At 45.3% G+C, this 27,422-nt stretch overlaps 1 protein-coding gene across 2 annotated transcripts in view; it reads left to right on the top strand.

Moving 5' to 3' along the window:
* Positions 1-27,422, top strand: part of LOC138488307 (LHFPL tetraspan subfamily member 7 protein-like) — a 941,289-nt gene that overhangs the window by 387,595 nt on the left and 526,272 nt on the right. For both annotated transcript variants that reach the window (XR_011274633.1, XM_069615191.1), the window contains exon 2: positions 1,345-1,483. Coding sequence is in view for 1 of the 2 variants with exons in the window: in XM_069615191.1 (XP_069471292.1) it covers positions 1,345-1,483 (139 nt within the window). In the remaining variant the exon portion in view is untranslated. The remainder of the gene's footprint in view (positions 1-1,344; positions 1,484-27,422) is intronic.

The raw sequence follows: 27,422 nt of genomic DNA on the forward strand, positions 1-27,422 counted from the left end.
AGAGACTTCGGCCCTCAGCTCAGCTTATGTTTTATTAAACGTCCTAAAATCCAAAGAACAGGCAACTATCATGTGTCGACTCCTTAAACGTCAGTCTAAACATAGGCTTGACAGCCCTCAAGTGACCGCTGAGGGCAGGACTGGCCTCCAAATTTGCCACAATCCTGCACTAGATGCTTCAAGCAAGTTTATTGTTGATCTTTGCTTTTGAAATGATTTCAGCCACAGCCACCATGGAATAAGCACAGCACGAGGGGCAATCCTTGAACCACTGATTCCAGAAAAGGTGTGGCACGAAATGAGGTTAGGCAAGGTAAGTATTTGCAAAAAATGCTCATGATAACATCTGGCCTAAATATCGACATGCAGCTGTTTAACTGTGGGCATCTGTGTGACTCATGTGCGCTTCAGCATCCCGAGTTAGCTTGTAGGGAGCATAGGGAACATACCCATTAGATGTGGGTAGAGTCAGTGGCATGATGTCACTGTTCTTCCCTCGCCCTGCCATCCGATTGCGGGCACTTCCTACATTTCACAGTCTAGCCATGACCCTTTGGCTCAAGGTGCTGCCCCTGGACACCTGAGCCACCACCTCTGAGTTGAGTCTAAGCAGGTCCAGCTGGGAAAGAGGTCTAGAATCTGCAGCTTTCCAGATGTTTTACACCCTAACTACTTGATCCCCCACAATTAACTATGCTAGCTAGGGTTGATGGGAGCTGTAGTCCAAAACATCTGGAGAGTCAAAGGTTGCACGCCCCTGATCTGAGGAGAAGGCATCATCTTCAAAGACAGGGAGAATGGTGATATCATAGGTTATTTATAACGCGCTTAATACCCAGAGGTTTCTAAGCGCGGACCCAGGGATTGAACCTGTGTTGCTCCATGTCGTCTTGTTTCCAAGGCGAGCATGTTGCCCGTGAGCTATCCTCCCGAGCCAGCACGCTTTCTGGTTCAATCTACGCTTTCCACTTTTGAAGGTTGGATTTGGCCTACGACTTCTGAATCACTTTAGTTATATACATACTGGAGATAGTCTGAGGTTCCTGAGTAAACACAACCTTTTTTAAATCAGAAACGCACTGGGTAGTTTAAATGGCTGCCTCCCCACAGTGTTCATGTATAAAGCAATACATATCAAAGTTGCTTGGCTGGAGGGAGCAATGGTATTTAGAAAGGAAGATGAATGCCATTCACTAAGCAGGGTCTGGTAGACTGCTCCTTAATCTTTTGTCAAAGCCTTTAATTGTTTAATGTTAATATGAAGCTAAGCCTGGATCTGGACGCCAATGACCTGGCCTATTGTTAATGATCCCTGTGCTCTTTTCTCTCTCTCTGCTACTCCAGACCAGTGCTGTCCTCTGCTCCGGTGGGTGCGCCCTTCTGGCCATCAGCTCCCTCTTGGCGATTATCACTGTGTTCCTTCCCAGCGGGCTCTGCGAGCGGAGGCTCTGCACCTTAGCTGGCTACATGCAGACGGCTGCAGGTAAGAAGCCATTTTTTATATGTGCAAGATCTTCGATATAAGTGTGTGAAATGGTTGTTTTCATGTATTTCCGAGACCAGAGATCCCATGCTGCCCCATGTCAGAGATGCGAGGTTCATCTAAGTCATGAGTTTTCTTTGCATTGTGGTACTTGTAGTTTGTGTTTTCTCGTTATAAAGACAGGAGTGCAAGTTTCTGAATGCCGAGAACATATCATGGACTACAAGAGCTTCTCACACTTGTTATAGGGTGGAGGATGATGTGAGAATCACAGATTCAGCAGAGAAGCCGTCCATGTCTTCATCTTCTGCTTGTGCCCTGCCTCTGGCTCATAAGATATTGATGCAAGGCTGCAGGGGCTGTGCAGCCTGTACGTACATCCATGCAGACGCATCCCCATGGCTCCTTGTCAGATGATAACAGCGTATCCATATCATTGTGTATCAGAGGGTCCTTCAAAGCATGGATAGTGGGAAACTTCACCTTTGTGAGTCTGGGGGCACCCGAGATCTTGAATTTATGAGAACGTGTCCTCTTTGTTTAGATGTCACCTATTTCATACATACATATATATACACTGACTCAAAGTCTAAGGCCTGTCGGGGTCCCATGTGTTAAAATCGCTACAAAAATTGCAGTTTACACAAAAAGTCGTGGCAAAAAGGCTGTGGTTTTGCCGCTGCAACCCATGTAAAGGATGCAGGGGACACCCCCGCAACCCCCAGACCCAATATACCATTTAAGCGGAGCGGGGGGACACCACCGCAACCCCTGCTCCGCTTAAATGGTATAACGGGGTACACCTTTACTGGGTCAAACCACAGCATTTTTGCCGCGATTATTTGCACAGCTGACATTACTGCATACACCTGTCGGAGGGTGAGGACGCAGCCCCTATTCCATAAGGGTCATCCCATGCATACTTAGCAATTGCAAATTTAAGATCTTGTAGCAAATGCTCCTACATTGCATCCGTCATTTGCACCCAGTTTTTAATGTCCATGGGGTTCATGATTTGATAATAGAGTGCACAGTGGTTATCCCAGATCCTTGGCCTTTTGAAGTCAAATATTCTATTTACAATGGAAGTATGCAACAATATCAACTTTAGCATCACATACTGTGCTTTCCAGATGAAAATATATACACCATAGATAAATAATTGGCTGTGATTTACAAAGTATTATCCAAATTTGCAGTACATTTTTGTTTATAACCTGAGCTTTGTTTGGCTATGATGAGTGTGGTAAGTCAGACTCAGGAGATAAACAAGAGGTTTCCAACAGGAAACAAGGCCTGTCCTGTCCCAAACATCTAAGGTGTTCTTTGCCATTTCTCAAAGGAAAATAACAAAAGGGTGCTTGTCAGGATGTCTTACAACAGCATTCAGTTCTCTGTCCAAACCTAATCTCCCCTAAATAATGTCCCTTACCACTAATACTAAGGGATTTTCTCTCCCCCTGGATGTGATGGCTGGTTTCTGACCCCCGCCCTAAATGTCTCTCTGGCCTTTCACAAGCCAAATGCCCGATTATACAGTGAAAGACAATCTCTCTTTAGTCTTCTTTTTTGGTGGCCCTCTTTCAGGCCATGTGCCTCATTGTACAGTTTTAAGTGTCTCCTTATTCTTCCTTTTCTCCTGAAAGAACAGCCTTTGAAACGTATAGTTGAGCTGTAGTTATTTAGCCTCGGAATACAGTTTCTCTCTGACCACTTAGGGTTTGCGTGCTTCTCTCTCCGTCTTGAGCTACTGATTCTCTCACCCCACCTGAGGATATTGTTTCCTTCTCTCCCTCTTAGGGGACTCACTTCTCATGTCCTGCTTTGCGACATTACCCTGCTTTGGGGTTCTGTTTCCTCTACCCGGCCTTGAGGTCTTGTTACTCTCACCTTACCCTGGGGTTTCTGGTTTCGTGCCCCAACTTGGGTTTTCCTCTCCCCCACCCCAGCTTGGGGTATCTCATCTACCACCCTGTCTTGGGGTCTCTTGTTTCTGTCTCTCAGCCCTTCTTGGGCTTTGGCCGGGTCTCCTCGCCCTCCTCCCTGTTCCCTGTGACAACCATGTACTTGGTTTGCTGTAGCAGTATTCTTTTGCCGGCCGGTCTCCTCGATTGGCAAGGAACGCTGTCTGAACTCCCGCTTGGTTCTCAGCGGGCGCTGGCTTGCCACATCTGGCGTGGTCTGGGCTTCTCCTCTCCTGCGGCTGAGTGTCTCCTTCTCTCTGCCGCATCGGAGAGAGCAGAGTTCTATGGGTTTTGTGGATCAGCAGCATAGCAAGCCTCCTGTGTCGGGATACCTCGTGGGTCTTTTCCTCTCACGAGAACGTCTCTTCTGACAGCTGACTCCAAAGGATGAGCTTCACCTCTGGTTTACTCTGCACAATTTCCTTTGCCTTCGATTGACTCTTCAGGACTTCCTCCCTTTGAGGCTGATTACACGGGAGGTTCTCTCTCCTTGTTGCTCATCCGTCCTCTTTATGCGTCAGGCTCAGCCCAGATTGGACAGCCTGTCGATTCTCTGGTTCACATAATGCTGGGATTCTTAAAGGATCTGAAGCCACACCAGCTATTTCAAAAGAGCCTACCACATATTTGCCCTGCTCAATCCTTATATGACCAGCTAACAAATGGAATTCTGTATTTGAAGGAGGATGAGTAAAAACCTGCTTAGGGATTCCTTGTCATCTAAGGGAGAGTCACCACCTGTGGGATCCCACTTGCCCTGTCCCCTCGGGGTATCAATACAAGCCGACTCACCTCCCTAGTCTCAAAGGGGGTGACTCTGCCTTTGGGCGAAGGGACACATTTCCTGGATATGTCACACGAGGTAGAAAAAGTTTGTGTTCCGCTGTGAAAATGTGTACTTTTGCAGCCTTCATTAACATGGAGGACACCTCCGGGGGGAAAGGCTTCAGTCAGACTGATTATAAGCAAGATATTTTTGGTTTGATTTGAAAATTCAAACATATTCGGCTTTTACTCCAATATCCCTGTAAATAGGAGATTCAGCAGGAGATTCAGCAAGAGCCAGGACCAGGTCCCCCTAGCTACCTTGATAGGGTAAACCCGATCCCTCAAATATAACTATTGGTTTTGAGTTGCATCTTCTGTCTAAAGCTTAATAAGCTTTTTTCTTTTTTTGTAAGATATCCTCATTTTTGCTGTACCCAATTCTATAAATAAATTAGGCATGGGGGGGTGGGTACTGTGTGTGGTTCACCTTTCCTCAAGATTTTATTCTCCTTTTATATAAGTTCAGGGGCACTTCGGCAGGTTTCTGCGGCAGCCACCCAAAAATTCATAATCAATGTCTGATTTCCGCTATTTCACCCTGGAAGCATGGTTTCCCTTGTTGTCCATCAATCAAGTTCTTTATTTGGTGTGGATGGTTTTACAGCCCCCGCCCCATCTTATTACTATGTATTTTTATGCCTTGGCTGCAGATAAGAATGATGTGTGCAATATTCCGGTCCTGTGTTTCAGACTGGGTGGAGTCAACTCAAAGTTTGCACTTTCTGAGATTGATCACATAAACACCATGGAGTTGTGTAATAGTAATACTTGATTGCAGAGCTTGGAAGCTACCAGGATAAGATAGATGGATGGATGGATGGATGGATGTATAGATAGATAGATAGATAGATAGATAGATAGATAGATAGATAGATAGATAGATAGATAGATAGCCCTATAGATAGATAGATAGGTAGATAGATAGATAGATAGATAGCCAGCCCTACAGATAGATAGATAGATAGATAGATAGATAGATAGATAGATAGATAGATAGATAGATAGATAGATAGATAGACAGACAGACAGACAGACAGACAGACAGACAGACAGACAGACGGACAGACAGACAATAGGAATCATTATGTGTGAGACTTATCTATAATGTTCTTGTTGAGTTGTAAGGATGTAAACAGTCATTTGTACTGTGTCAGCTGCAAGCGTAGTGGTCTTCCGCTACTGAGGCTTTTATTGGGCCTTAGTCTAAGGCAGAGGTATCCAGAAAATCTTATGCTGAGACTGAAACATTTTCTTGCTGGACCGTTCCAAATGCCAGAGCTACTTCTATTTTTTCTATTAAAAGCAGTCACTGTAAAGCCTTTTTAAAGAGTCTGGTGTCCCCACTGGATGTTCTCTAGCTGACCCCCATCCCAACCTCAGGGGGCCGTCCAAATAGTTTGAAGACCCCAGGCTATTAGGACTTGAGTCTGTGGTGCTAAGAAAAGAAAACGGGGAAGTAGGTGGGAAGCAGGTTTGGGCAGTGCTGCTGGGGTCATTCAGGTAGATCATCATGGCATTAAGGGCCGAATTCACAGAGCGATTTCCAATGGGATTGCACCACTATCAAACGCTTCTGTGACTCAGGCCCTAAGACTGTTATTTGAACTACCCTTTTAAGCTGAAGCCCAGGGGTTGCACCTCCTTGATGGCCACGGAAAGCCGCGGAGAGCCAAGCAACAGCAGCAGCTTGGCCTTGCAGCCTACCGCCCTGGCAGCAGCGGGCGATAATCACTCTCACAGCTCTGTGCCTGGGGATCCGGCACTGCACTGTTTAAGGAACCGCAAGTGACAGCAGGGATCTGTCTCAGGGAGCAATTAAAGCAATGTAAGTGATTAGGGGACGTGCAAAGGTTTTTCCGGGATTTCACCTGCCACGCCTTCTCGTTACCATTCTCTCGCGCTTCCTGACAAGCACTGCGGCTCTGTGTCGTGCAACAGCAGGAAGGCGTCTCTTTAAATTTGAAATCTTAGACCGATCTGCATTGTAAAATGAGAAACGCAGAGCTCTAAGGCCAGGGTCTGCAAGCTTTAGCTCGTCACATGTTTTGAACTACAACACTCATGATCCCTCACCATTGGTCTGCTGGCAGGAGCCAATGGGAGTGGTATCCTAAAACATCTGGAGAGAACATTTGCAGACCCCTGTGAAAGGCAATACCTCTAAAAATACTATCGTCTATGGATCCGGAAACGACCGGTAGGTATGGCTCCCTCCCTAATGATTTCAGTGAAGTGGCAATGCAACATGACACCATTCGCTAAACACCTAAACTCCTGGCCAGTAACTCGAGCTGAACAGGAGCCTGCAAGGGGCAGAGTGCAAGAGGCATCGTCTCTGCCTCAGGGTGCCATGGCAAAGCCCCCAAATGCATAACTTCTAAAGTGGTCCACCAACCGGGCAGGACCTCCATTCCACACACACACACACACACACAAACCTGAACAAGTCAAAATGAGTGGATCTGTGTGTGGGGAGTTCTTGCGTTATGCATCTACACTCGGTTCTAGTAGGGCAAGTGTTCCAGTAATGTACACCTAGGCCACTGCCTGTGACACCACCTGCAGAGTAACACTAGGGGTGACTTAATGTCCAGAAACACGTAATATCTGCTCTCATTGCAACAGGAAAATGGCGCCAAAGGGCCTTGGCCGTGGGCCACATATTTGCCTCTTGGTTTCAGAGAGACATGTATAGGTGGATGAGCAGACATCCAGATAATAGGGCTACCTCGGTACAACACTTGGGTTCATGGGGGGAACCTTCTGAAATGTTTCACCATGGAAAACCAGTCTCCTGGCAAGGCCTGGGGGCCACAATAAAGGAATGAAGATGAAACAGTCTTTACAGCAATATAGACCCAAGGCAAGCTCAGAAAGCAGACTGAAGAAGTGCAGGGAAGTCTCAGCGATATGACACTGGACTACACACGGGTATCTGGGGCGGCTTCAGCTGTATTGAAAAGGATGTATATTAATCAAGAGCCTAAGCGATATTGACAAATGAAAATTTAGTGGCTCACTTGATCAGACTAATGGGCTACTTATGGGTCCGCTGTGCCTCAGTAAGCGTTTTGTGCGCTGCCTTTTAATTTCTGCAGTCATCGCTATTTAACCTGAGATGTCCTGAGTCAACAGAATTGAATTCTGTTGGATACAATTGAAAGCAGGCTGACCACGGCTCTCTACTTCTGTTACCCTGTAGAACACCGCCTTGTATCTTTAGACTGCCAAATAGTGTCTGCAGGATTCAGGTAGCATGCTGCCAAAATTAAAGGCAAAAAAAAAAAAAAATCAATGATAGAATTCAGTCAATAACGAAAGTTGAATAGCAGTTCCGTTTTCAACTCTTTTGTACAATGCTTCCTCAATATGTACTGACCTTCAACACAACTGGCAGGGTCTGACTTGACATGCCATGTACAAAACCCACCAAATATCCAAATACCTGGTGCTGATTGCAAGACATTAGGAGAAAGAGCGTCTATTGAGAGCGAGCGAGAAGGCGGTGCATGAATGCAAGCACGTTGTCGACACTGTGCCGTTCGAAGTTTGCTGAAGCATGGTTTTGATTCATTCGCGCAAGAAAGAAGCTCTTTATACCAGAAGAATTTGAGTTATGCAGCCATCACTTAGATGATGTCTCATTGGCCTCAGCATACCACATGATTATATTTGATGACATTGCCATGTTGTCTGATCTCCCGTGGACGGCCTCTTCAGGTTTCTTCCCCATGGATTCGCCTGCTTTAGCCAGATTATTGGCTGTACAGTACTCATAGCTTCTGTGTGACGATGCCTGATTTGCATATGGTCTTTCTCATTGTGTAATGGCTTGGCAGGCGAAGAACGATGGTCTGGATGGTTGCCCAGAGCAATGCCAGAGGTTAATATTCATTCCAAACCTTCTAGCCATCACCTCTTTTGTTTTGTGTAAGTCACCCTGAGTGAGTCGGGTATGCCCAGAAGTGGGTCCTGTGCCTGCTGGACCTAGAGACGCAAGTTACTCCTCACTGATGAGGCCCAACAAGGCCGGAACGTGTTTGGGGATGCTTGTGGTCCTGTGCAGAAGGGATGTGACCAAGCAGTTCGGGCTGGACTGCCCCTTTTGGGGTGGGACCAAGCCTGATTTGCATATAATCTTTCCCCTTGTGTAATGGCTTGGCAGGTGAAGAACGATGGTCCGGAGGGTTGCCCAGAGCATTGCCAGAGGTTAGGATTAATTCCAAACCTTCCAGCCATCACCTCTTGGTTGTTTCTTGGATTTATGGAGCATGCATAGTAGGTGCTGCTCATAGAAAATAAAGCACGAATAAAGCTGAATTGCACTTCTTGAGTTTTCCAATCTCCTAGACATTATGAAAAGGATGCATTGGTGTTAACTTTCAATGGATAATTTACAAGGGAAAGCACCGGCAAAGCCAATAGCAGTGGTTTTGAAAAAGTAGATGGTTAGTGTTTGTTTGTCCTGCCTGGACTTTACCCTTGATATTTGCAAAGTCTGACCTACTGGCGTTGCCTATGCTTGTTATTGTTAGGATTAACCAGATGAATTGAACAGCAAGGCGTCTTAAAATGCCACCTAAGTTCCTTTCCTTTGACATCACCTCCCAAAGTGTGCGTTACGTTACAGTCCATGCACTTTTTATTTAGGACTCGCGCGCTGAAAGTGCGGAAGACACAACATGCACTTAATGCAGGGGTTATAAATGTAAACCGGGTATGTAAGATGTATGTAAGAGATGTAAGAGAATGCGGAATTACTGCATGTAAGAGATGGCGGAAGCTCGCTTTGTGGACTGACAGAGCAAGCTAACTTTGCCTTTTGTTGACTTAAAGGCAAAAGCAAAGCATTGCACCCAGGGCCTGAGTGTCAAAGAGGATCAGAGATCAGATGAGACCCGCCTCCTGTGGCTAGCTGTCATCTGACTCTCTTGTTCGTGTGTGAAGCCCTTTGGCATGGCAGGGCCCGCTTGCTGCCAGTAGCCGCCTCTCCCCACAGGGCGGCCTTCACGTGGCAGCATTTTGATCTGCTCAGAACAAGAGGAAAGCGGTTTGTTGCCAATATTCTGTTTCTGAGGCTGTTGGCGATGTAGAAACCTCGACTTTTGTTCGCTGGGGCTTTCTGTTCGATATGAAAAGTTACTTTTCATGTTGAAGCGCCGCTGAGTGCAATAGTGCCATTCTCGTAGACTTTTCAATAGTGTGAGGACTCATTATTTTCCAACTTTATAACACTGTGGATATACCACCTGAGTGTAGGTGGATAGCTCAGCGGAAATGTGCTCTCCTTGAAAGCAAGACGACACGGAGCAACACAGGTTTGATCCCCGAGTCCGCGCTTAGAAACCTCTGGGGATCAAGCGCGTTATAAATAACCAATCATATCATGTCATATCATGACCCATCAAACGCAAGCGCCTTCCTACTTCAACAGAACCCACCTTCCTGCAGATATAATAATACAACCAGGTAAGTGACATCCACATGTGAACGGATAAAGGATGTGCAGGTTCCAGCATGCACAGCTGTGCCCACCCGCTTCACACGGATGGTGCAGTGGAGATGTGCAGTGGAGATGGTCCATGGGTCTCCTGTAGATCCGGCCAATGAAGACCAGCCACTGTAAGTCAACCATACAGTGCCACTCCAGGCAGGATGAACTTCCGCAGGTGCATGCCCTGCAATGGGACCAGTGCTGCGTGCGGCAGAGTTCCCCTCATGCGCACGAACCCATACGTCCACGCAAATGAGGAGTCGTCCACATTCGGATGAGGTAGCAAGTGATCTCCACCCATGCATTTGGTATCACACAAACCCTTCTATAAAATCAAACCCTCTGGGTGCAGAAAAGTGATGTCATGTGTGAATATTGATAGGTTCGCCTCACTTTCTGCATCCATCCAGGCTATCTAGTAGGCCCCTAAGGGATGTTCATGTATCGCTGGAGCATGAGATAGTTCATGTAGTCCCCCTAAGGAGGCAGAGATAGGGCATCCAGGATCTTATATGTTTCCAGGTCATGGGGCTCGGTAATCACAGCATCCATTCACAACAACAAAAACCCTGAGGCTATAGATCCAAAATGCATGACAAGAGCTACAAAACCAGCCTTGCAATTCTAAGGAAAGCGCTACATCCTTTTAGTACGCACATGTGGTAACCCACAAAGAAGTCCTAGAAGACCCGATCAAAACCTTGAAGGCATCCCACTGTGCTTCAGCAGATTGCTTGTGGCAGCAGACGTCTGTACGTGAATATCTATTAGCACCCTGTGAGTGGGAGACGGCCAATCAGGAGGCTTGAAACGTGGGCTGATACTCCTGATCGAGTCCAAGTACCAAGCCGCCTGATCGCCGGCTCCCCAGCCTGCTATCTTCCCCACCTCCGCCGCCACAGTCATTTTTCCCCCCCAAGCCCCAACCCTTCTTCGCTTTGCTTCGGCCTTTAACTCGGTCTGCCAGACCGTTACCCCCGTTATAGACCAGACCGTGGAGCAGGGTAATAACCCCATACTAGAACCAACCAACGTCTCAGCCTTGCAACTCCCATGGTACTGCAGACGTCACCTTTGAGGGGATTCCCCCAACCTTGCTTACCAGGCGCCCTTGCTGATCCCCAGATGGTTACTGAATCAATGTGTATGTTAACCCTTCCACAACAAGTATCTATGCAAAAAAGTGAACCGTGCCTCATGTAAGTAAAATTCGCACTCCTGTAGCCTCCAGTGGCACATGTATGTAATTCCTGGACATGGGTTCTTTTCCAATTAAACTACATCTGTGCCCAAAAGAAAGATCGCATTTTTTGATTGGACCATGGTGTGGAATACCAGGATGGGAAGGTTACCATCCACACCACACTTGTGCCCTGTTATTTTGCAAAATATTTGGAGTATTTCCTAGTGCCACGTCTCCCCATCCTGTCTGATAAGGCGCTAGGAATCCGCATCAGCGGTTGGTGGCATTTAAATAACACATCAGTTTACAGGTCCAGGGCAAGCATACCCTTTCGTGAGGCTATTGATTTTCTCAGGTCTGGCATTGATCCCGACCGTGACATTTCGGGAACCTGTAATTAGTGACACGTTCATAGAAACAAGACAGCAACAAGACAGCCATCTGACGGAAACTGGCAAAGGATCAGGAGACTAATTGCGCGCAGGCCGCAGCGGGATTTCTCTAAATAACGTGAAACGCCTCTGCGGGGACAGGCGGCCCTTGCAGAGTGACTGCTGCTCAACCACTGATCTTGTTGAGAAAGACACTAAGAAGTCGCTCTCAAGAGAGTGACTGCATGTAATCTAGACCACAAATCCCGGCATTCTGAGATCGGAATGCATGGCCGGAAGTTGCGAGGGATGGGCAGTGTGGACAAGGAGAACTTCCTGATGCTGTCTAATGAAAATGGAATGGGCACACTGTTTTAGGAGGCACTTAAGTGGATCTACACAGGAGGAGCAAGTCAAGATAATTCCGGCACGGCCCATTAAACCAACAGAATAGCAATACAAGCAACAGGTAACAACAAAGGACCCTGCATTAAAGCGAAATTCATAATACATCTGTGTTAGGTCACTTCCCAGAGTGAAACTGACATAACAATACAGAGCATACCTTTAACATACTCATAAAATAGTATCAAGAATGACTACAGCTCTGCCATTTTCAGATAGTATTTCTGGCTCTGATCTGCATAGTACAAAAGTAGGCTGTGGAGAATCCATCTACTTGCTGGCAACCCTCAAGGCAGCGGTGACCCTCACCCTCGCATGGTAGAGGGTGAGCTGCATGGGAGCAGAGTAGCTACATCTGGAATGGAGAAACTTGACATTTTATTTCAAACAAGAACTGCATGCCTGTGTGAAGTCCCTGTCAAGGCTTGTATGGAACAATCATATTCAATGGACCCTAACACAATGCTATGGTTCGTTGTTTGTTGATTTTAACAGCTTGAGGTCTTGATATCGAGACAATGTATCCCATAAGTAAGGGAGCATAGGAAATAATGCCTGGGGTGGGGGGCTCGAACACCTGAGAACAGTACGGGCTAAGTTATAGGTTAGACGTTAGAGCAAAGAGAAGTCCTTAACACAGGGCCGTATTGCCGTTACTGGCTGGATCAGCCTACCGCCACAGTTATCATAGTGAATTAGTAAAGTGGACCACAGGTTATACCGGGGGACGCTGGCAGTGGCAGATTTAAGGCGCAGAGCCCAGTGGGCAAGTTTGATAGCAGGCTCTAGGTAGGCAGGACTTAGGGTCGATGCCTTTGGGCTGTAGTGCGCTATACAAATACAAATAAATAAATAAATAAGGGTGGGGGAAGTTAATGGCTATGACCAGTGCGAAGCTGATGAACTTTAGGGAAAAATGTTTCATGGGTTTAAATTTGTCTTTTTCTATAGTTGGAATGTGCTGTTTAAGGGTATGACCCTGGCTGGAAACAGCCTACTCAGCTCACCAGGTTTTGTTGACCTAATGATTTGCCCAGGATCACTCAATGGGATAGTGACATGAGTTTTAGGAGACATGTGTGACGTCACCCATCCGTGGAATAAGGATATATATATATATATATATATATATATATATATATATATATATATATATATATATATATATATGATGGAGACATTAAAACTCTCAAATAGACATTTCACAGAGAAATGCCCTTGAAAGTGGAGAAGGCTCCCAGATCTGAGGGCCTATGTAGTTCAAGTCGGACATCCGCTGTCCCGTTCATCCACTCATCCCTTCCAAAAATCACAGGCTGTCTCGTAACCCCATCCATAATGCTCTCCTCTCTTCTTCCATCCGCTCCCTTGCCGCCTTTCCTAAGCCTGCGCTCCTTTTACCTTCCATTCGCTACTGTCTTCCATCAGTCCCCAATCCCTCTCACCTTCCATCCATTCTCCTATTCCTCTTAAGAATAAACGATTGCCAAAGCATGAAAAATGAAAACTAGGCACCCCCTTCCCCTGAGCAAGAGTCTGAGGAGAGAATCCCAGCTACTCATGCCCTAACAATAGAATGTGTGCACTAATTGAGCTGCAGAAAATAGCAAAGACCCAAAGAGAAGGATAAAAAGTAGTGTGTACACATCCATCTGCCGACTTCCCCTTCCCATCTGCTCTCCCCTTCTCATTCCATTCACCCCCCTTCACTTTTGACCCTCCTGTCAACTTCCACCTGCACTGCCCCTTTACCACCATGCTGCATACCCCCCACCATGCCTTCCTGGCCTGGCTGGGGGGAATAGAGCATGATACCCCCCTCTCCTTGGTGAGGACTGAGCAATGAGGCCTCTGGCCCTGAGTCCATCCCAGCTTCTGCACGCTCCCAACAATGCCTCTCTGAACACTGTGGCTACTCCCAGCTGGCCGTGAAGAGGAGGTTTGGGTCCCAGCATCTAGTTGTGAAAGACAGACCCAACCCCCCAAGAATACTGCATCATAGAAAGGGATATTGTGTGGCTTAAGCAATGACATTTTGAAGCGCAAACGTGTATGTTTGTGGCATTTTGTGGCACATTATTAATTTAATTGTGGGTGTGACAGAGTTCTAGTATGCAGGACAGAGCCAGGGTGCAACAGCATTTGGAAATGTTACCAATATACTCACAGTCACATAGCCCGAGGGAAATATCTGCTACTTTGTATGGTGAATATGAAGGTTCACTGGATCAACACGAGTCTGTTGCACCATGATAGTGACTCTTTGAAATAGTGCACACTGTGAACACAATAACATCTAGGGGCACCTAATTATGAAGTGTAAAATACAGAGAGATTGCGTGATTTCCCCAGGATCACACACACCTAAGTTAAGTGAAGCCAGAATTTGAGTGTAGTCTGAAATGTAGGTATTTTACAAAATACCTTGTTTCCTTTAATTCTCCTCTTCGAGTTATATGCTTCCAGTCTACTTTTCATCTTGCTGTCCCTAAAGCCCCTTGTGTTCTTTGCGTTTTCGCTCTTTTTCTCTTTTCGCTCCATTTCACTGGAATTCCCTTCCTCTTACTATCTGTTCTTCTTATAACTATCAAATCTTCCATAACTGCCTGAAGGACCATTTTATGTCTTTACTTTCTGCTTCACAATCACATAATGTTTTTGTGCCAAAACCTGCTTTGTTAAATGTACAGCTTTTTCCATTTGTGTAAGCGCTTTGGCCAAAGCACATTTATAAGTTCAATAAATACAAATCTTCCCAGTTCAGGTTGTTTCAAATATGTGTTTATGTTTGGGTTTCAAAATAATATCCATTTTATTCGGATGATTTTTAAAAAGTCACATGATTAACCAATCTGACAATGTATATACATAATTGTAGAAACACAGTGATATGATATGATATCTCATTGATGACACGCCTGTACACAAGTGTTTCTAAGTGCAACAAGACAAGGGAGGGAAGACAGCGGGAGGACAAGACAAACAATCTTACTAGGTCTTGTGTCATTCAGATTGTGCAAGTGCGATGACTTAAAGTGCAGGGGGGAGTGCCAGGGAAAGGGAAGGGGAATGTGCAATCAGGGCAGCATTGCTCTAAGTAAGTTCAGGCAGGGCAGCGCAGGTCAGGGTAAGTGCCAGGAGGCAGGGGACTGTAGGGTTACAGTTACAGCCCCTAAGTGCACGGTAGGACCTGAGGCAGTGCAGGGGAGACTGATCGTGGAGGAGCCTGGTACCCAGTAAGACTCTGAGAGTAGCCAAGAAGCCAGTCAGTGTAGCAGACAGGTAGGTCAGCAGGAGATAGAGAGAGAAAGCAGAAGAGAAAAGGAAGGTCTTGAGCTGCTTCCGGAACCTCAGGTGGTCCGGCTCAAGTTTGAGACGATGGAGGCCTCTCTCTCTGCCTAGAGAAACGTCTGAACCTCAGAGCTTGACGTAGCTCAACAAAGGGCTTAGGAAGGAAGGTATTTTGGAAGAGAGCGTTGGATGTAGCGCGATGGTGATCAAAACAGTATGGGGTTATTTAATTTCGAATCCTAAAGTGCATAAAGCTTACACTTCTGTTTGCACTGTCTGCGATTTTGAGCAAAACAGCCTCTCTGTTCAATTTGGAGGTGAAATACCTGCTCTATGCAATTTTGATCAAAATGACCCCTCTGTGCAATTTTCATTGTTTCAAATAGGTCGCAGAAAAGTACATGGTAAAACACAAGCAAACTTCTCCCTTTTCCACTACATGTCTGTAAAAGTGTAAATGCCTCCCACAATTAACGATTGTGCGAGCCATGTACTATGGATTCCTTTGAAATGTGCCTGCTTCTACCAAGTGTAAAGTCCGGAGGATGCCATTGGAATCCATTGGTTTTCCACCAGCATAAAAGTACATGCTGGAGGAAAACCAAAGTGGAAGTGGCAGACAGACCTGGAAGAGCAGGCAACGTGTTAAGCCTGCAGTCCATAATCCTGCCAGGTGTACAAATGGGGCGGTGATTACTTTCACCACTCTTCAGAAAATGACTCGCTATAATTGTAGCTATATTTGCCCCATCGTGAATGAAGCCTACAAGTTTCAGCACACAAATTATTGTGAAACGACAGTTTCCCATAGACACAAAATGAGGTCAAAGGCCTGATAAGGTAATTCTCTTACACAGCGTGCTCTCTACCACCATCATTTCTAATCATTCAGCAATCACACTTGAATAGCATATGAAAATCATATACAATTCTAAGGATAAAGATACTTGTTCCCCTCACTTATCATTTCCTGTTGTAAAAGGTCAGCTGCTGAAACAAGTTCAAAAGAGAAGATGTCACTGGGAGGCCGTGTAAAGCATTGGCTGTTTGTCTTTGAGGTGAGAGAGACAAAGCAGGGGGGGCCCATGGGCATTTGCCCCATTTCCTTGAGCTTATGGCCCTTAGGGTATCGTGCATGCAATGGATGGGGATGCAGAATAACTCCGACACCAAATAATCAAACCAACTCAGGAAGATGGCAAATGTGTTGTTTTATCAACAATGATCTAAAACAGGGAGTTTAAAACGGACATCAACGGATGTTTGCTCGAGCTCTCAATGCATTTCTCAAAAAACATCCTTTTATGCAGAAAATACATCAGATGTGATGTCATACTACATGGCAAATAAAAAAAACGATGAGGAGTTGTGATAGGTTTAAGGGGAACATCTAAGTATGCTTTCTATAAGGGGTGGGATTGTGATTGGCTATCTTCTGTCAGGTGGACAACTCATGCTTACCTCTAAAACATGTAATCTTCAACACTATTAAGTACACAGTATATCATTGGCTCTCAAACTATAAGGCCCTTTGTTATACAGCCCTCTATAATTGGATGGCACGCTCATGCCATTCTGGAACATTCGGTTCACTATGCAGCACGTCAGCTCAGACCCAGGTGCCAGGTGGACTTGACTTTACCTCCCCACCCAATTAGCCCACCATCTCTCATCACCCATGCCTTCTGCCATGAATATTGTCTTTGAACTTGGCCTTGCAAAGTATCCTTGTCTCTGCAAATATATGGGAGTACAGGCTTTCATTATCGCTGTTCTAGAACCCCATGTTCAACTCTATTTCCATCCTTGGCTCACGTGACAGGAGACCACAATTTGGTCCATTTTGCAGCATTTAAATGACTTAAATGAATAAAACTTGGCTTGCTTGTTGTTGTTTCTTTGCACCTTAACAGGGGATGATTCCGCATCTCACGCTCACTGTCTTTAAGAATAGATAACCTGCCTTGGCTGCTTCAGCATTGACACCAGGCCTGGCAGCCTCGCCATTCGTTTCCACAAACTCAGCTAATTCTTGCTGCGACACAGTTCTCGCCATGGGTCCTTCATGACACCGATATCCAGTTTCTATACAATGGCGGTTTCGCCTGCTGTCTATTCACTACGTATAGCCAGCTTCTATGATCACTTAATCTACTTGCGTTACAGCATCTGTACAGGTATTGAACAGTTGCATTTTCTACAGTGATTCGCACACGTGCAATCTTCTTTTCGCATATGAAAATGTACTCGATTCTTAACTTTGTCATCAGATTCTGTAATGTCCATACATTCTCTTCAGCCACTATTCTCAGGGCGTCACACTCGTCTTTCGTGACGTCACCAGCTCCTCATTTTGCTCCTTTTCCATATTCCTTCTGGGAGTTCCTATCTCAGATTATCATCTCTTCGGGGATACATTTGTAGGATTTTCTTAGTGGGTACCTTCTTTCAAAGACTTGCTGCGGAATTGGCAAAAGCGCTGGTGTTAAGCATGCCACAATCTCAGGCTTCCAACATATCGGAGATCGGAGGGCGGAATTTCTTGCATAGACATGTAGCTGCTCCTCTGCATCTTAGTGTTAAATCCTCCTCTGGACGGTGGCAAGGGCATTCTCTTCACTCCTCTGGCACCCTGCAAGGCCTAAGGTCAGAGGAGCATTCGGCAGCGGGCGGGAATCACAAGTGAGAGCTTTTGCATATGCATGATTGTTTCCCTGCCCGCTCAGGTTTACTTAACCTTCCGTAGGCTTCCTGCGATGGCTGATTTCAAGGGGAGCGTTCAGTGGGGAATGGGCAGGAATCACTTTTGCATGCATCATTTGTGTGGGATTGAATACCAGCTCAGTTTACCTACAATTCTTTTACAACTAGCAGCACAGCATCAGGCCTTTCCAGATGCTGCTCTCTCAACCAGCCTACTCCTTTTCTGTTCCCTTTTAGGGAACACTACATGGGTGCCAGTCCCGCTAGGTGGTAAATGCATGCATGAAGAACTTCTGATTCCCTTAATTCAATTTTTCCAATGGATTCTGCAATTTTGGTACAGGCAGGAACTGTGATAGACTACCAAACACAGTGAAGTCAAGGCCCCTTGAAGGATAAGCGTCCTTCCGGCTCGCCGAAACGCAAGTGGGCATCCATATCCTTAGTTTGTTCTGATTGTTATTTCTTTCTGCATTATGGGAGCAGAAAACAATGAGCGAAAATAATTTGCTAAAACAATGCACGTTTCTCGTGCGATTTCTGGCCTCGAGAAGGAATCCCCAGCTTCTGATTTCAGCTCAGTGTCAGGCATTGCATTGGCTCAGCTCTGCAACTTTATGAAACTGGCAAAGACCTGTAATGCAACTTTTCAGGATGAAGCAGAGGAAACAAGGGGCATTCAGAGACGAAGGGACCATCAGCTCACTTGTTCAAGGCTTATTATTCTCTGCCATCCTCATGGAGCTGGCCTGGATATGAGGAAGTAGAACTGTAGGAAGAAATTGTGCAGCCATATCCTCAGGAATGGCCTACTCCTAGGGACATTTTACCTCTCCCAGAATCTAGGTTTTCCCACTGAAGAGGCGTAGCCTGCAGTTTGTCTCACTTATAGTGGTTTCTTAACTCAGTTTATTCCTCACGCTGTGTCGAAATGTATAGTTAACAAGATTAGTCCTAGATTCGTAGCCTCCATGTACCCATTAGCAAGACGAGAGGGAGAATTTCCTCAGTCGCTTCAGCTCTACTCTATGCTAACCAGCCGGTCAGGGTAAACCGCCATGGCAAGGGAAGAGGTTTCTACAAGTCACACTACTGGCAGGAGAGTTGATGCGGTGACCGCGAGCTACTATACAGGTAGAATCTTAATCTTTCGTATTTATTCAGTTTAGGCTGACCTGTCACTGCATAAGGTTTCAGAACCTTGACCTACGGGTATCCAGTGATAATGTCGCCATGAAAATGGCTGCAAGGCGCTGACACTTGCCTAAACATTCCCCCTCCACACAATCAAACATTTTCCCCAAATATTCTAGGATTGGAGGTAATAATGTATCATTATACCCCTCCTAGAATATTTGAGTAAAGAATTTGAGGGGGCAGGAAAAAAAAAGTAGGCGACTTTTACACAGCGACATTATTACATGGCACTGACCTACAATATGCTGGAGGGTTTGGGGTGTTTAGCGCTTCTTAAAAAGATGCAAATGCAGGTTCAGGTGTCGTCCAATTCATTTTTTGATATAGTTTGGTTTTCTGTCTTGGGTTCTGGGGTGTCTGCATCATCCACACATAATTGAAGGGCACTGCAGAGATTTAATATAAATAAATAGTAAATATTAATAGTGCACACAGGTTGCATAAGGCATTTTCTCTAGATGAAAATGGGACTAGATTTCCAGATAGATGCAGGGTGCTGTTTTGGTATGACAATATCACATGCACAACAATAAGGTCCATGCACTTTCGCAGGAAGACATAACACAGAAAAGATGGGAATGATGAACAGGAAGGCATCCTGAGCAGTGGACGTTTGTATTCAACATGCTTCGGCCAAAAGCCATTTGGTGCATCAGAATTACAAACATCAGAACCTAAAACCATGAAGCGAACACGGGCGAGAAACTGGAAACATAAACAATGTCATCACATATGTAGTAATCCTGGGCTGTGAGGTGTCATATGGAATCAGTATTTCCATTTAAAATTCATGAGAACAAGTCACGTGTATTAGGAAATAAGATTTAGGTCTACTTGGTTGAAAATATTTGACCTTTTCACATTTGACCAAATTTGTTTTGCTTGTTTTTTGGTCGAAAATGCAGGGACGCCAGATGCCCCTAAAAGAACCCTAGAATCCTATCAAGCCTGGGACCTCCCCCTTAATACATCCCCAAGACAATCTAGCTGTAGGATTAGGGCTCCCGAGTCACTTTTCCTCCGGCAACCATCCCACCTCTATCCACTTACCAACCCAAGCCACATATCAAGCCACAAGACCGCCCAGATCACCCTGTTATACCTAAAATCACAAACACAAAGCCAATAACCGTCACAATCCCAACTCTGCAAGGTGCTGCAAGTGGGCTACTGCCCCTGAGACCTAAACTCAAACAAACATCTACACCAACTTACTCCTAAAGACCGCAATATGCCATGATACAGAACAGGATGACGTGAAAGAAAAACATGAGAAGGAATAAACCAAATGGAATCACACCACGTCTCTCATCCATTAGACACAGTCACGATTGCGGAACACACTGCCACAAACATGGTGGGCAACAGAACAAACCTCATAAGATCAGAAAAGTCTCTATACCTAACATCGTATCTCGCGACTGACCACCCACTAGAACAGCTCAATACCACCAATGATGCTAGACGTACCAAAACATACCGGGACAATGCAGAAAAAGAAAAGAAACACCCAGACCGAATAAGAACAAAATCGACACCCTCACTCCAAATAGCACAAAAACGCATGGACACCTACATCAACCACAACAAAATATAGAAGAGGAACTGGAAGAAATCAGGAACTCAATACGTAATTTAGCAGACCTACTTACCGATGAAACAGACCCCACTGAACAACCATCACGCCCTGAGAGCAAAATGGAAGAAGACCAACGCGCTAATCACGAGACAAAGCCGATATTAAAAACTAAACTAAACCACGCCAAAAATATCCACTGCAATCTAATCAATGCAAGATCGATCTCCAAACATGCCACAGATATCCACGACCTACTGTGCAATGGCGGTATTGACATCACAGAAACATGTTTCGATGACAACTACCAAATCACACTCCACAGCTTCTCGCCCGACAACTTCAAGTGCTCACGGGTAAACAGGAAAGAAAAAAGACAATAGCATACAAGGAATTCCTGAAAATAAAAAAAGACAAACCACTAAACATCAAAAACTGTGAATCTGTAGTCCTTCACTTGACAGTGAAGCTCAAAACAAACCTCAAATTCATACTGGTTTACAGACCACCGACATACGATGCAATATTCATTGACACCTTCTAGAAGCCATCAAACATGAACACCTGATAATTCTTGCGGACTTCAACATTTGCTTTGAAGAAGAAAGCGCAAACTCACATAAATCGCTAGTCGAGCAACTCAAGACAATCAAACTACGTCAGATGGTTAAAGGAGCAACACATACACAGGGGCACATGCTTGACGCAATCTTCACCAACAAAAACCTTATCAACACTGCTCCACCAATACAGATACTCTGGAGCAACCACCTCATCATTCCATTTGTAGTCATTCTATCAACTAAAGTAGCCAAGGAGCCCCAAAAACTTGCGGCTATCATGAAAAGAAACTGGAAGACCGTCAAACGTAGCAACTTAATTGAATAACTGGTACTCACAAAACCATCAACCACTAACTTGGACGAAGCCGGTCTCGATGAAAAAATAGACCTATTTCATAAATCGATCCCCGAAACAATCAACAGCATCTCCAAGGAAAAATATTTCAACCCATCATGAAAGAGACCAATGGCAAAATGCTTTATTCACCTCCTCAGTGCCATAAAAAAGGAACAACAAGAAGCTGGAACTAGAATGGAGAACAAAATAAAACCAGGCAGAAAAAAATCACAATATCAACAACAAAACTGATCTTACAAAAAGAAATTCAAAAGGCCAAAAAGATATACTATGACAACCAAATCACCAAAGCCGCCAACACCCAAAAAAGAACTGTTCAACATCATAAATGAAATGAGGTACCCACCGGGATGCAACAACACTCTGGTACCCTCACATAAACTATGCAACAACCTTGCAGACCACTTCAAAACTAAAATCAGCGACATCCATCGAATCATACAAAGCAGACCAGTCAACTAAAACACACAACCCACACCGCCAACCGTGGAACCACAGAACAAACTCCAAAGCTTCCCCCAAATATCAGTAGAGAAATTTGTCAAGCTGGTCCTAATGGACAATGAGCTAACACTAGAACCACAAGTAAAAGCAATAATCAAGAAATGCTTCTTCCTCCTACACACGATAAAAAGGATCCTATCATTCCTCTCCATCACTCATAAAACACTTACCATTATCGCCCTCATCATGTCCAGGCTAGACTATGCCAACAGCCTATACCTTGTAATGCTGGAGCATCTGCTGAAGAAACTGCAACATACCCAAAATGCAGCAGACAGACTTCTCAAACTATCACGAAGAGACTACATCACCCCAGCGCTAAAAATATGAAACTGGCTCCCAATAAAACAACGAATCACGTTCAAAATGATGTGCATAATGCAAAGAGCAATCCATGGCCAAGGAGTAAAATTCATACAAAACAAAATAACCATTTACCTACCGACACTCTCACTCAAATGAAGCAACGACATCCACCTGGGACCAAAACCATACACACGAAAAAAACTTGGAGGATTGTCATTCTCCCACCTGGCAGCAAAAACTTGGAACACCATCCCGAAAGAAATACGCAATACGAAGGATCATCTTAAATTCAAGAAAATTACTTAAAACTTGGCTCTTCACCTCTAACCAGACGGAGAGGACTAGAAAAACAAAGACACCACTGGAAATAGAATGCGCCTCAACAAGCGCACATGGAAGGAAGAAGCAGGGGAGGGAGGGAGCCCAGTATATACCCACTCCCAAGAGACAAGCCACCACCATACGCAGAACCCGGCAAGCGATGCACCATAAAATGCCCCAGCACATAGCATGGGCAAAGACACTTAACACAGATGTCCAAAGCAACGAGTTAAGAAAAAGCCCCACTAAACCAACTGCTAAAACCTCAACTCTCTGCATACACTTGCATACACCTCTCAAACACTAAACAAACACAACCACATCTTTGTACAGCAATCTGCATGCACTTCACTGTACTGCAACATCAAAACAAACCACACATATAGTCCTGCACAACAGCACATGGGAGTCTACGCTCCGTAAATCGCACCCATGCTCAGCGAACGGTGCTAACCGAACTGAAGCAGTCAACAGGACTTCACAACTCTCGCTTTACCTCTTCCCGCTATGCCCTACTAACCCATCCTACCCTCTTACATCTCAGATCCGCCAGAGCGCCAGGGGACCACTCCGGTGGTGATAGTGTGCAGTATAAATGTATTTTAACATTAACATAGACATAGCCCAGCTGATCAAAAAACATGTAGGGACCCGGATTTTCACCCAGAGCCCAGTTGGATATCAAGATATAAAGAAGCAGTCCTAGACAGAGGGATCCCCACACACCAAGCTATGCCCTGGTGTCCTGTGTTCAGCAGCCCTTTTCTAGATAAGTAAAATAATAGCATTTCAATTTGTTTAGATCGTTTTTTCCATTAAGAGCCTAAATGACTGCCGAGGATAATGACGTCTATGGAATACAATGAATAACTTCCACAGGCTGTGGCTGGAGCCTGGAACTTGTAACATCTGTGATCACTGTGTGCAACTGCCTTCACAGATTAAAAGTTGGCTTTCAAGACACTCATGCAAAAAAAAAGCATCGTTGCATTAATGTCCCTGACGAGCTTCTTTTTCAAATTCTGCAGAGGAGTGTGATAGGCTTGCTATTTCATAAAGAATTCCAATCAATAGAATATTGCCCTTAGCAGTAACAAATGCAACACCAACTTTCCTACAATAAGCGAAACATTATTGTATGTTTTCCAACTACTTTGTTGTTGAAGAATTCATGCAGCATAATTTAAGGTGCTTTTAAACAAAAGCCATAAATCCAACCCAATGTTTAGTTGCATACATTTTATACTGAGACCATTTCTAATAACCTTGATTTCAGTGACCTCCTGAGGTTACATTGTAATTGAATAGCTATTTACAAAAATTCAAAACATGAAATAAATGCCTTTACCAAAGCTGGAAAGGGCATGCATATGTATTTTGACTTGGAAGAATGTAAAACAAGTAGTGGTGTTCAACATAAATACCATTAGCAATATAGTTTGTTCACTCTAAGTAGAGGGATTTAGAGAGACAGGCAGCATTGCATATCATTATGTGTGTCCCCAAATTCTGTGTTTGTAAAGAGTGAAATAAACCATCTTGCCTGTCTTCGATTTGTATGTATTATAGGATTTTCACTTCTGAAATAAAACATTGTAATCAAACAGTTTACTTCCTGTCTGGGAATGTGGGGTGGAGTTCTTCTGTTATAGAACAATTAAACAGGATGGTTCTCATCCCTCCAAGAACCAGAAACAGGTACTTGTGTGTTTTTTGTTGTGGGGTGGATTTTTAAAATGCCCTGAATGGTTGTCATTTAATTAAAATGTCCTACAGATCATAGAGAGCTAGCACCCTTACGCTCCCCTTTTTGGGTAATTACTGTTTGGATCATGATTTAAAAAGCATGGCACATTAATCCTCTAAGGATAACAACCATGTTTAGGCACAAATTATAAAACCTAAGAAAACATTCCAGTGCTGGGACTCTTCCCACTTTCAGACCAGGAGAAACCATTGTCAAGGGATGTCTTTATATGAAAAGGTGTATTTGTGGCTAGATATTCCATAGGGGCCCTAACAAATCGCTACCGACACATACTGCAAAAGGGGTGTAGCATTCCTTAAGATCTGGGAGTTGGTTAAGGAAGGCTTCCGGTAGAAGGCAGAATCAAAGTTTTTTCCAAGCGTATTGGACTCTCTCCATTTTGAATATGTGAAACCAGAGCTCGGTGCCACCGGGTTTTCCTTCCCCCCAAATCTATGTTTTAGACTCACCCATTGGCCAAAAGGCCTGCTGTAGAAAATGGCATTGCAAGATGTCATTTGATGGCTGCTTTGTTAAAGGGCCATCATTCCTGCATCCCAAAAGGAACACGCTCATTGAGTTTACTCCTGTGTCTGCCTGGTACCAAGGGCATCAGAGGAGGGTTCCTCTCATCAGCCTCTAATGAGTCATCCATTTCATGGAGGCAATGGACTTTATGGTGACTTGCTGAAAGGTTATTCGATGGATTCAATCCCTTGATTGTGTGACTTTAATGGATGTGAGGGCTGCATGTCTCTACCTTCCTGTGGCCAGAGTGCATGATAGAGTGCATGATAGAGTGCATGATAGATTTCTGAGATTTGTCAATGGCAAGATGTACGTCCAGTTCCATGCTCAGGCATTGATAAAGACATTTGCCTGATGGCGTTCACAAAAGTGTTAGCTTCCCTGTTGGTGATCAATCACGATAAAGGCATTCTTGTCCATCTGTACTTGGATAGCAGGCATACACCCGCCCCTCTTTGGAAAAGAGAAGGAATGTGTGATGGGGCCTCACTAAAAGAGTCACACTGACACCAACTGCAGTTCCAATGGTGGTTTTCTTTGCACTGATACGAAGCTTGTGGGCTAAATACAATGGGCAAACTAAAGGGGAAAAGGGGTTACAGGGAGGTTGGGCTCTAGGGGTGTCCCTCTCTAGCTCACCTCCCTTAGGTTACCGCCCCTAGTCAAGGCGTCCGTACTAGAGCTCGGGGACAACTACTATCTGTATTCTGTATGGGACTCTTGGTGGCTTTCCTGAGATGCTAGCGGTCTGGCTCCCTACGGGCCTTCTAGCTGTCCCTTTCCTAGCCCTTTGAGTGGTGTAAGGGTGTGCAGGGATGGTGCTTTCGTTTACGCTGTTTGAGTCAGCCAGCCAGCTGTCACGCACACTCCCACCGCGCCCTGCTACTCTGATGTCCCCATAGTGTTCTCCTCCCATCCACGCTACTGTTACTCAGGTGTTACTCTCCTCCGTCTTACCCCCACCCTAAGATGTTAGCATATTCCCACCTCTTACGTCCTCATTCTCTTCTCCTCCACTCACCAGTACCACTACCTCCTACTACCGCTTCTTCTTCTACCACCTTCCTCGGCTCTACTACCACTTCTCCCTCTCTCCCTCTTTTGACTACCACCACTGCAACAACCACTCGCTACTAACACTCCTCACTACCTCTACTTCTCCACAGCTACCACTACTCCCACCTCCACATACATCTACTACTACCTCTCCTTTACTCCTGCTCTAGCACTTCACTTGCTCCTCACACTCATGCACAAACAATCCACAGAACTCCTCTCTCCAACAACCTCCACACTCCTTCCATTCCATCCTCCACTGGTCTCTCGGTCATCCTCCTCCATCTCTTACCTCACCCTATTAAATCTCCACTAAACCATCCCCAGGCTACGTTTTAAATAATCCTCCACCTCCCAGAATTGGCCAACTAACCCTTAACAATCACTTACCTGCGCTGTGGGGTGTGACAGGGAAAGGGCTAGGGAGGCTTGAAAAGGGCTTTAAGCCCCTCCCCTTTTCCCACATGGCCCTGCCGCGTTCCCAATAATAAGTGTAGAGCAGTTTCTACGGGGGTGTTCTACCGACTGCTTGGACCTATATGGCGGTCCTTGTTAATTAAATAAAATGCCCGGTCGTTTAGTGAAATGGTCCTTTTGGTGTGCAAGTGCCAGCTGGGGCTGCCAGCAGGAGCTGCGCTTCTCTTTAGGCGTCCTAGCTTGCAGCTCTTCCCTGGTGTTTCTCTGCTCCTCCTCCACATCTGCGTCTCTTCAAGGCTGCCGCATACATTGTCCCACGGGTCAGCCGCCTCTGACACAGGGGCAGCTGGATCCTGTGTTGTGCTCCAAGCGGCCTGTTGACTGCTGTGTCAGGCGTCTCTCGCTCCATCTGACTGGGTCCTCCTCAGCTGCTCCAGCGTCCCATTGCCATCACATCGCCTCCAAGGCAAGTAAGGAGGGGATGGGAGAAGGTCCGCCCGCATGTACTTTGGCACCCCAGGCCCTGTCACAGATGACAAAGATGGGTGTGGACGATGTTTGATGCTCATTTCTTCCTTATCAACTGGAAGAAGTCTTCACTCTCCCTTTCTCAGGCTCCAACTTTTGCAGAGGCAAGATTTCAGGTTAGATGGGCACAAGCAAGCACGTTTTCAGCATTTTCCAAGGATTGCCTTAAAGTTTGGGGAGGCATGGTGGCCGCTTTTAGAGGACCTGGGCTGCTTATGTGTAGGTTGGTTCCCTACCCTATCAATGAACAATCTAAGATGTTGGCCCCAAAGGTCACAGCAGTATGAGGATCTGTTCCTGTAGCTTTCCGGAACAGGGAGGTTCTAAAGTGGTGGGGGGGCATCTGTTGAACTGACATAAATTGGTACTTCTATTTACATTTTACCCTTTGGTGTTAAGATCCAATTTGAGCAGAATTGGTTGGGGTGGTTCGCTGGATCTTCACACATGTCATGAGCTGTCACTCATCAAATTGGAGAGACATGGCAGCTGTCTTTCTGCCTCACTGTCACTTTTTTGCACATCAGAAGGGCGGACCTCTCTTCGTCAGAACTGACAACACTGTGACAAAGGCACATATCAAGAAACTAAGCTGGACT

The sequence above is a fragment of the Ambystoma mexicanum genome, chromosome 9 (assembly GCF_040938575.1).
Source record: "Ambystoma mexicanum isolate Mex_15411 chromosome 9, UKY_AmexF1_1, whole genome shotgun sequence".
NCBI classification, from domain to species: Eukaryota; Metazoa; Chordata; class Amphibia; order Caudata; family Ambystomatidae; genus Ambystoma; species Ambystoma mexicanum.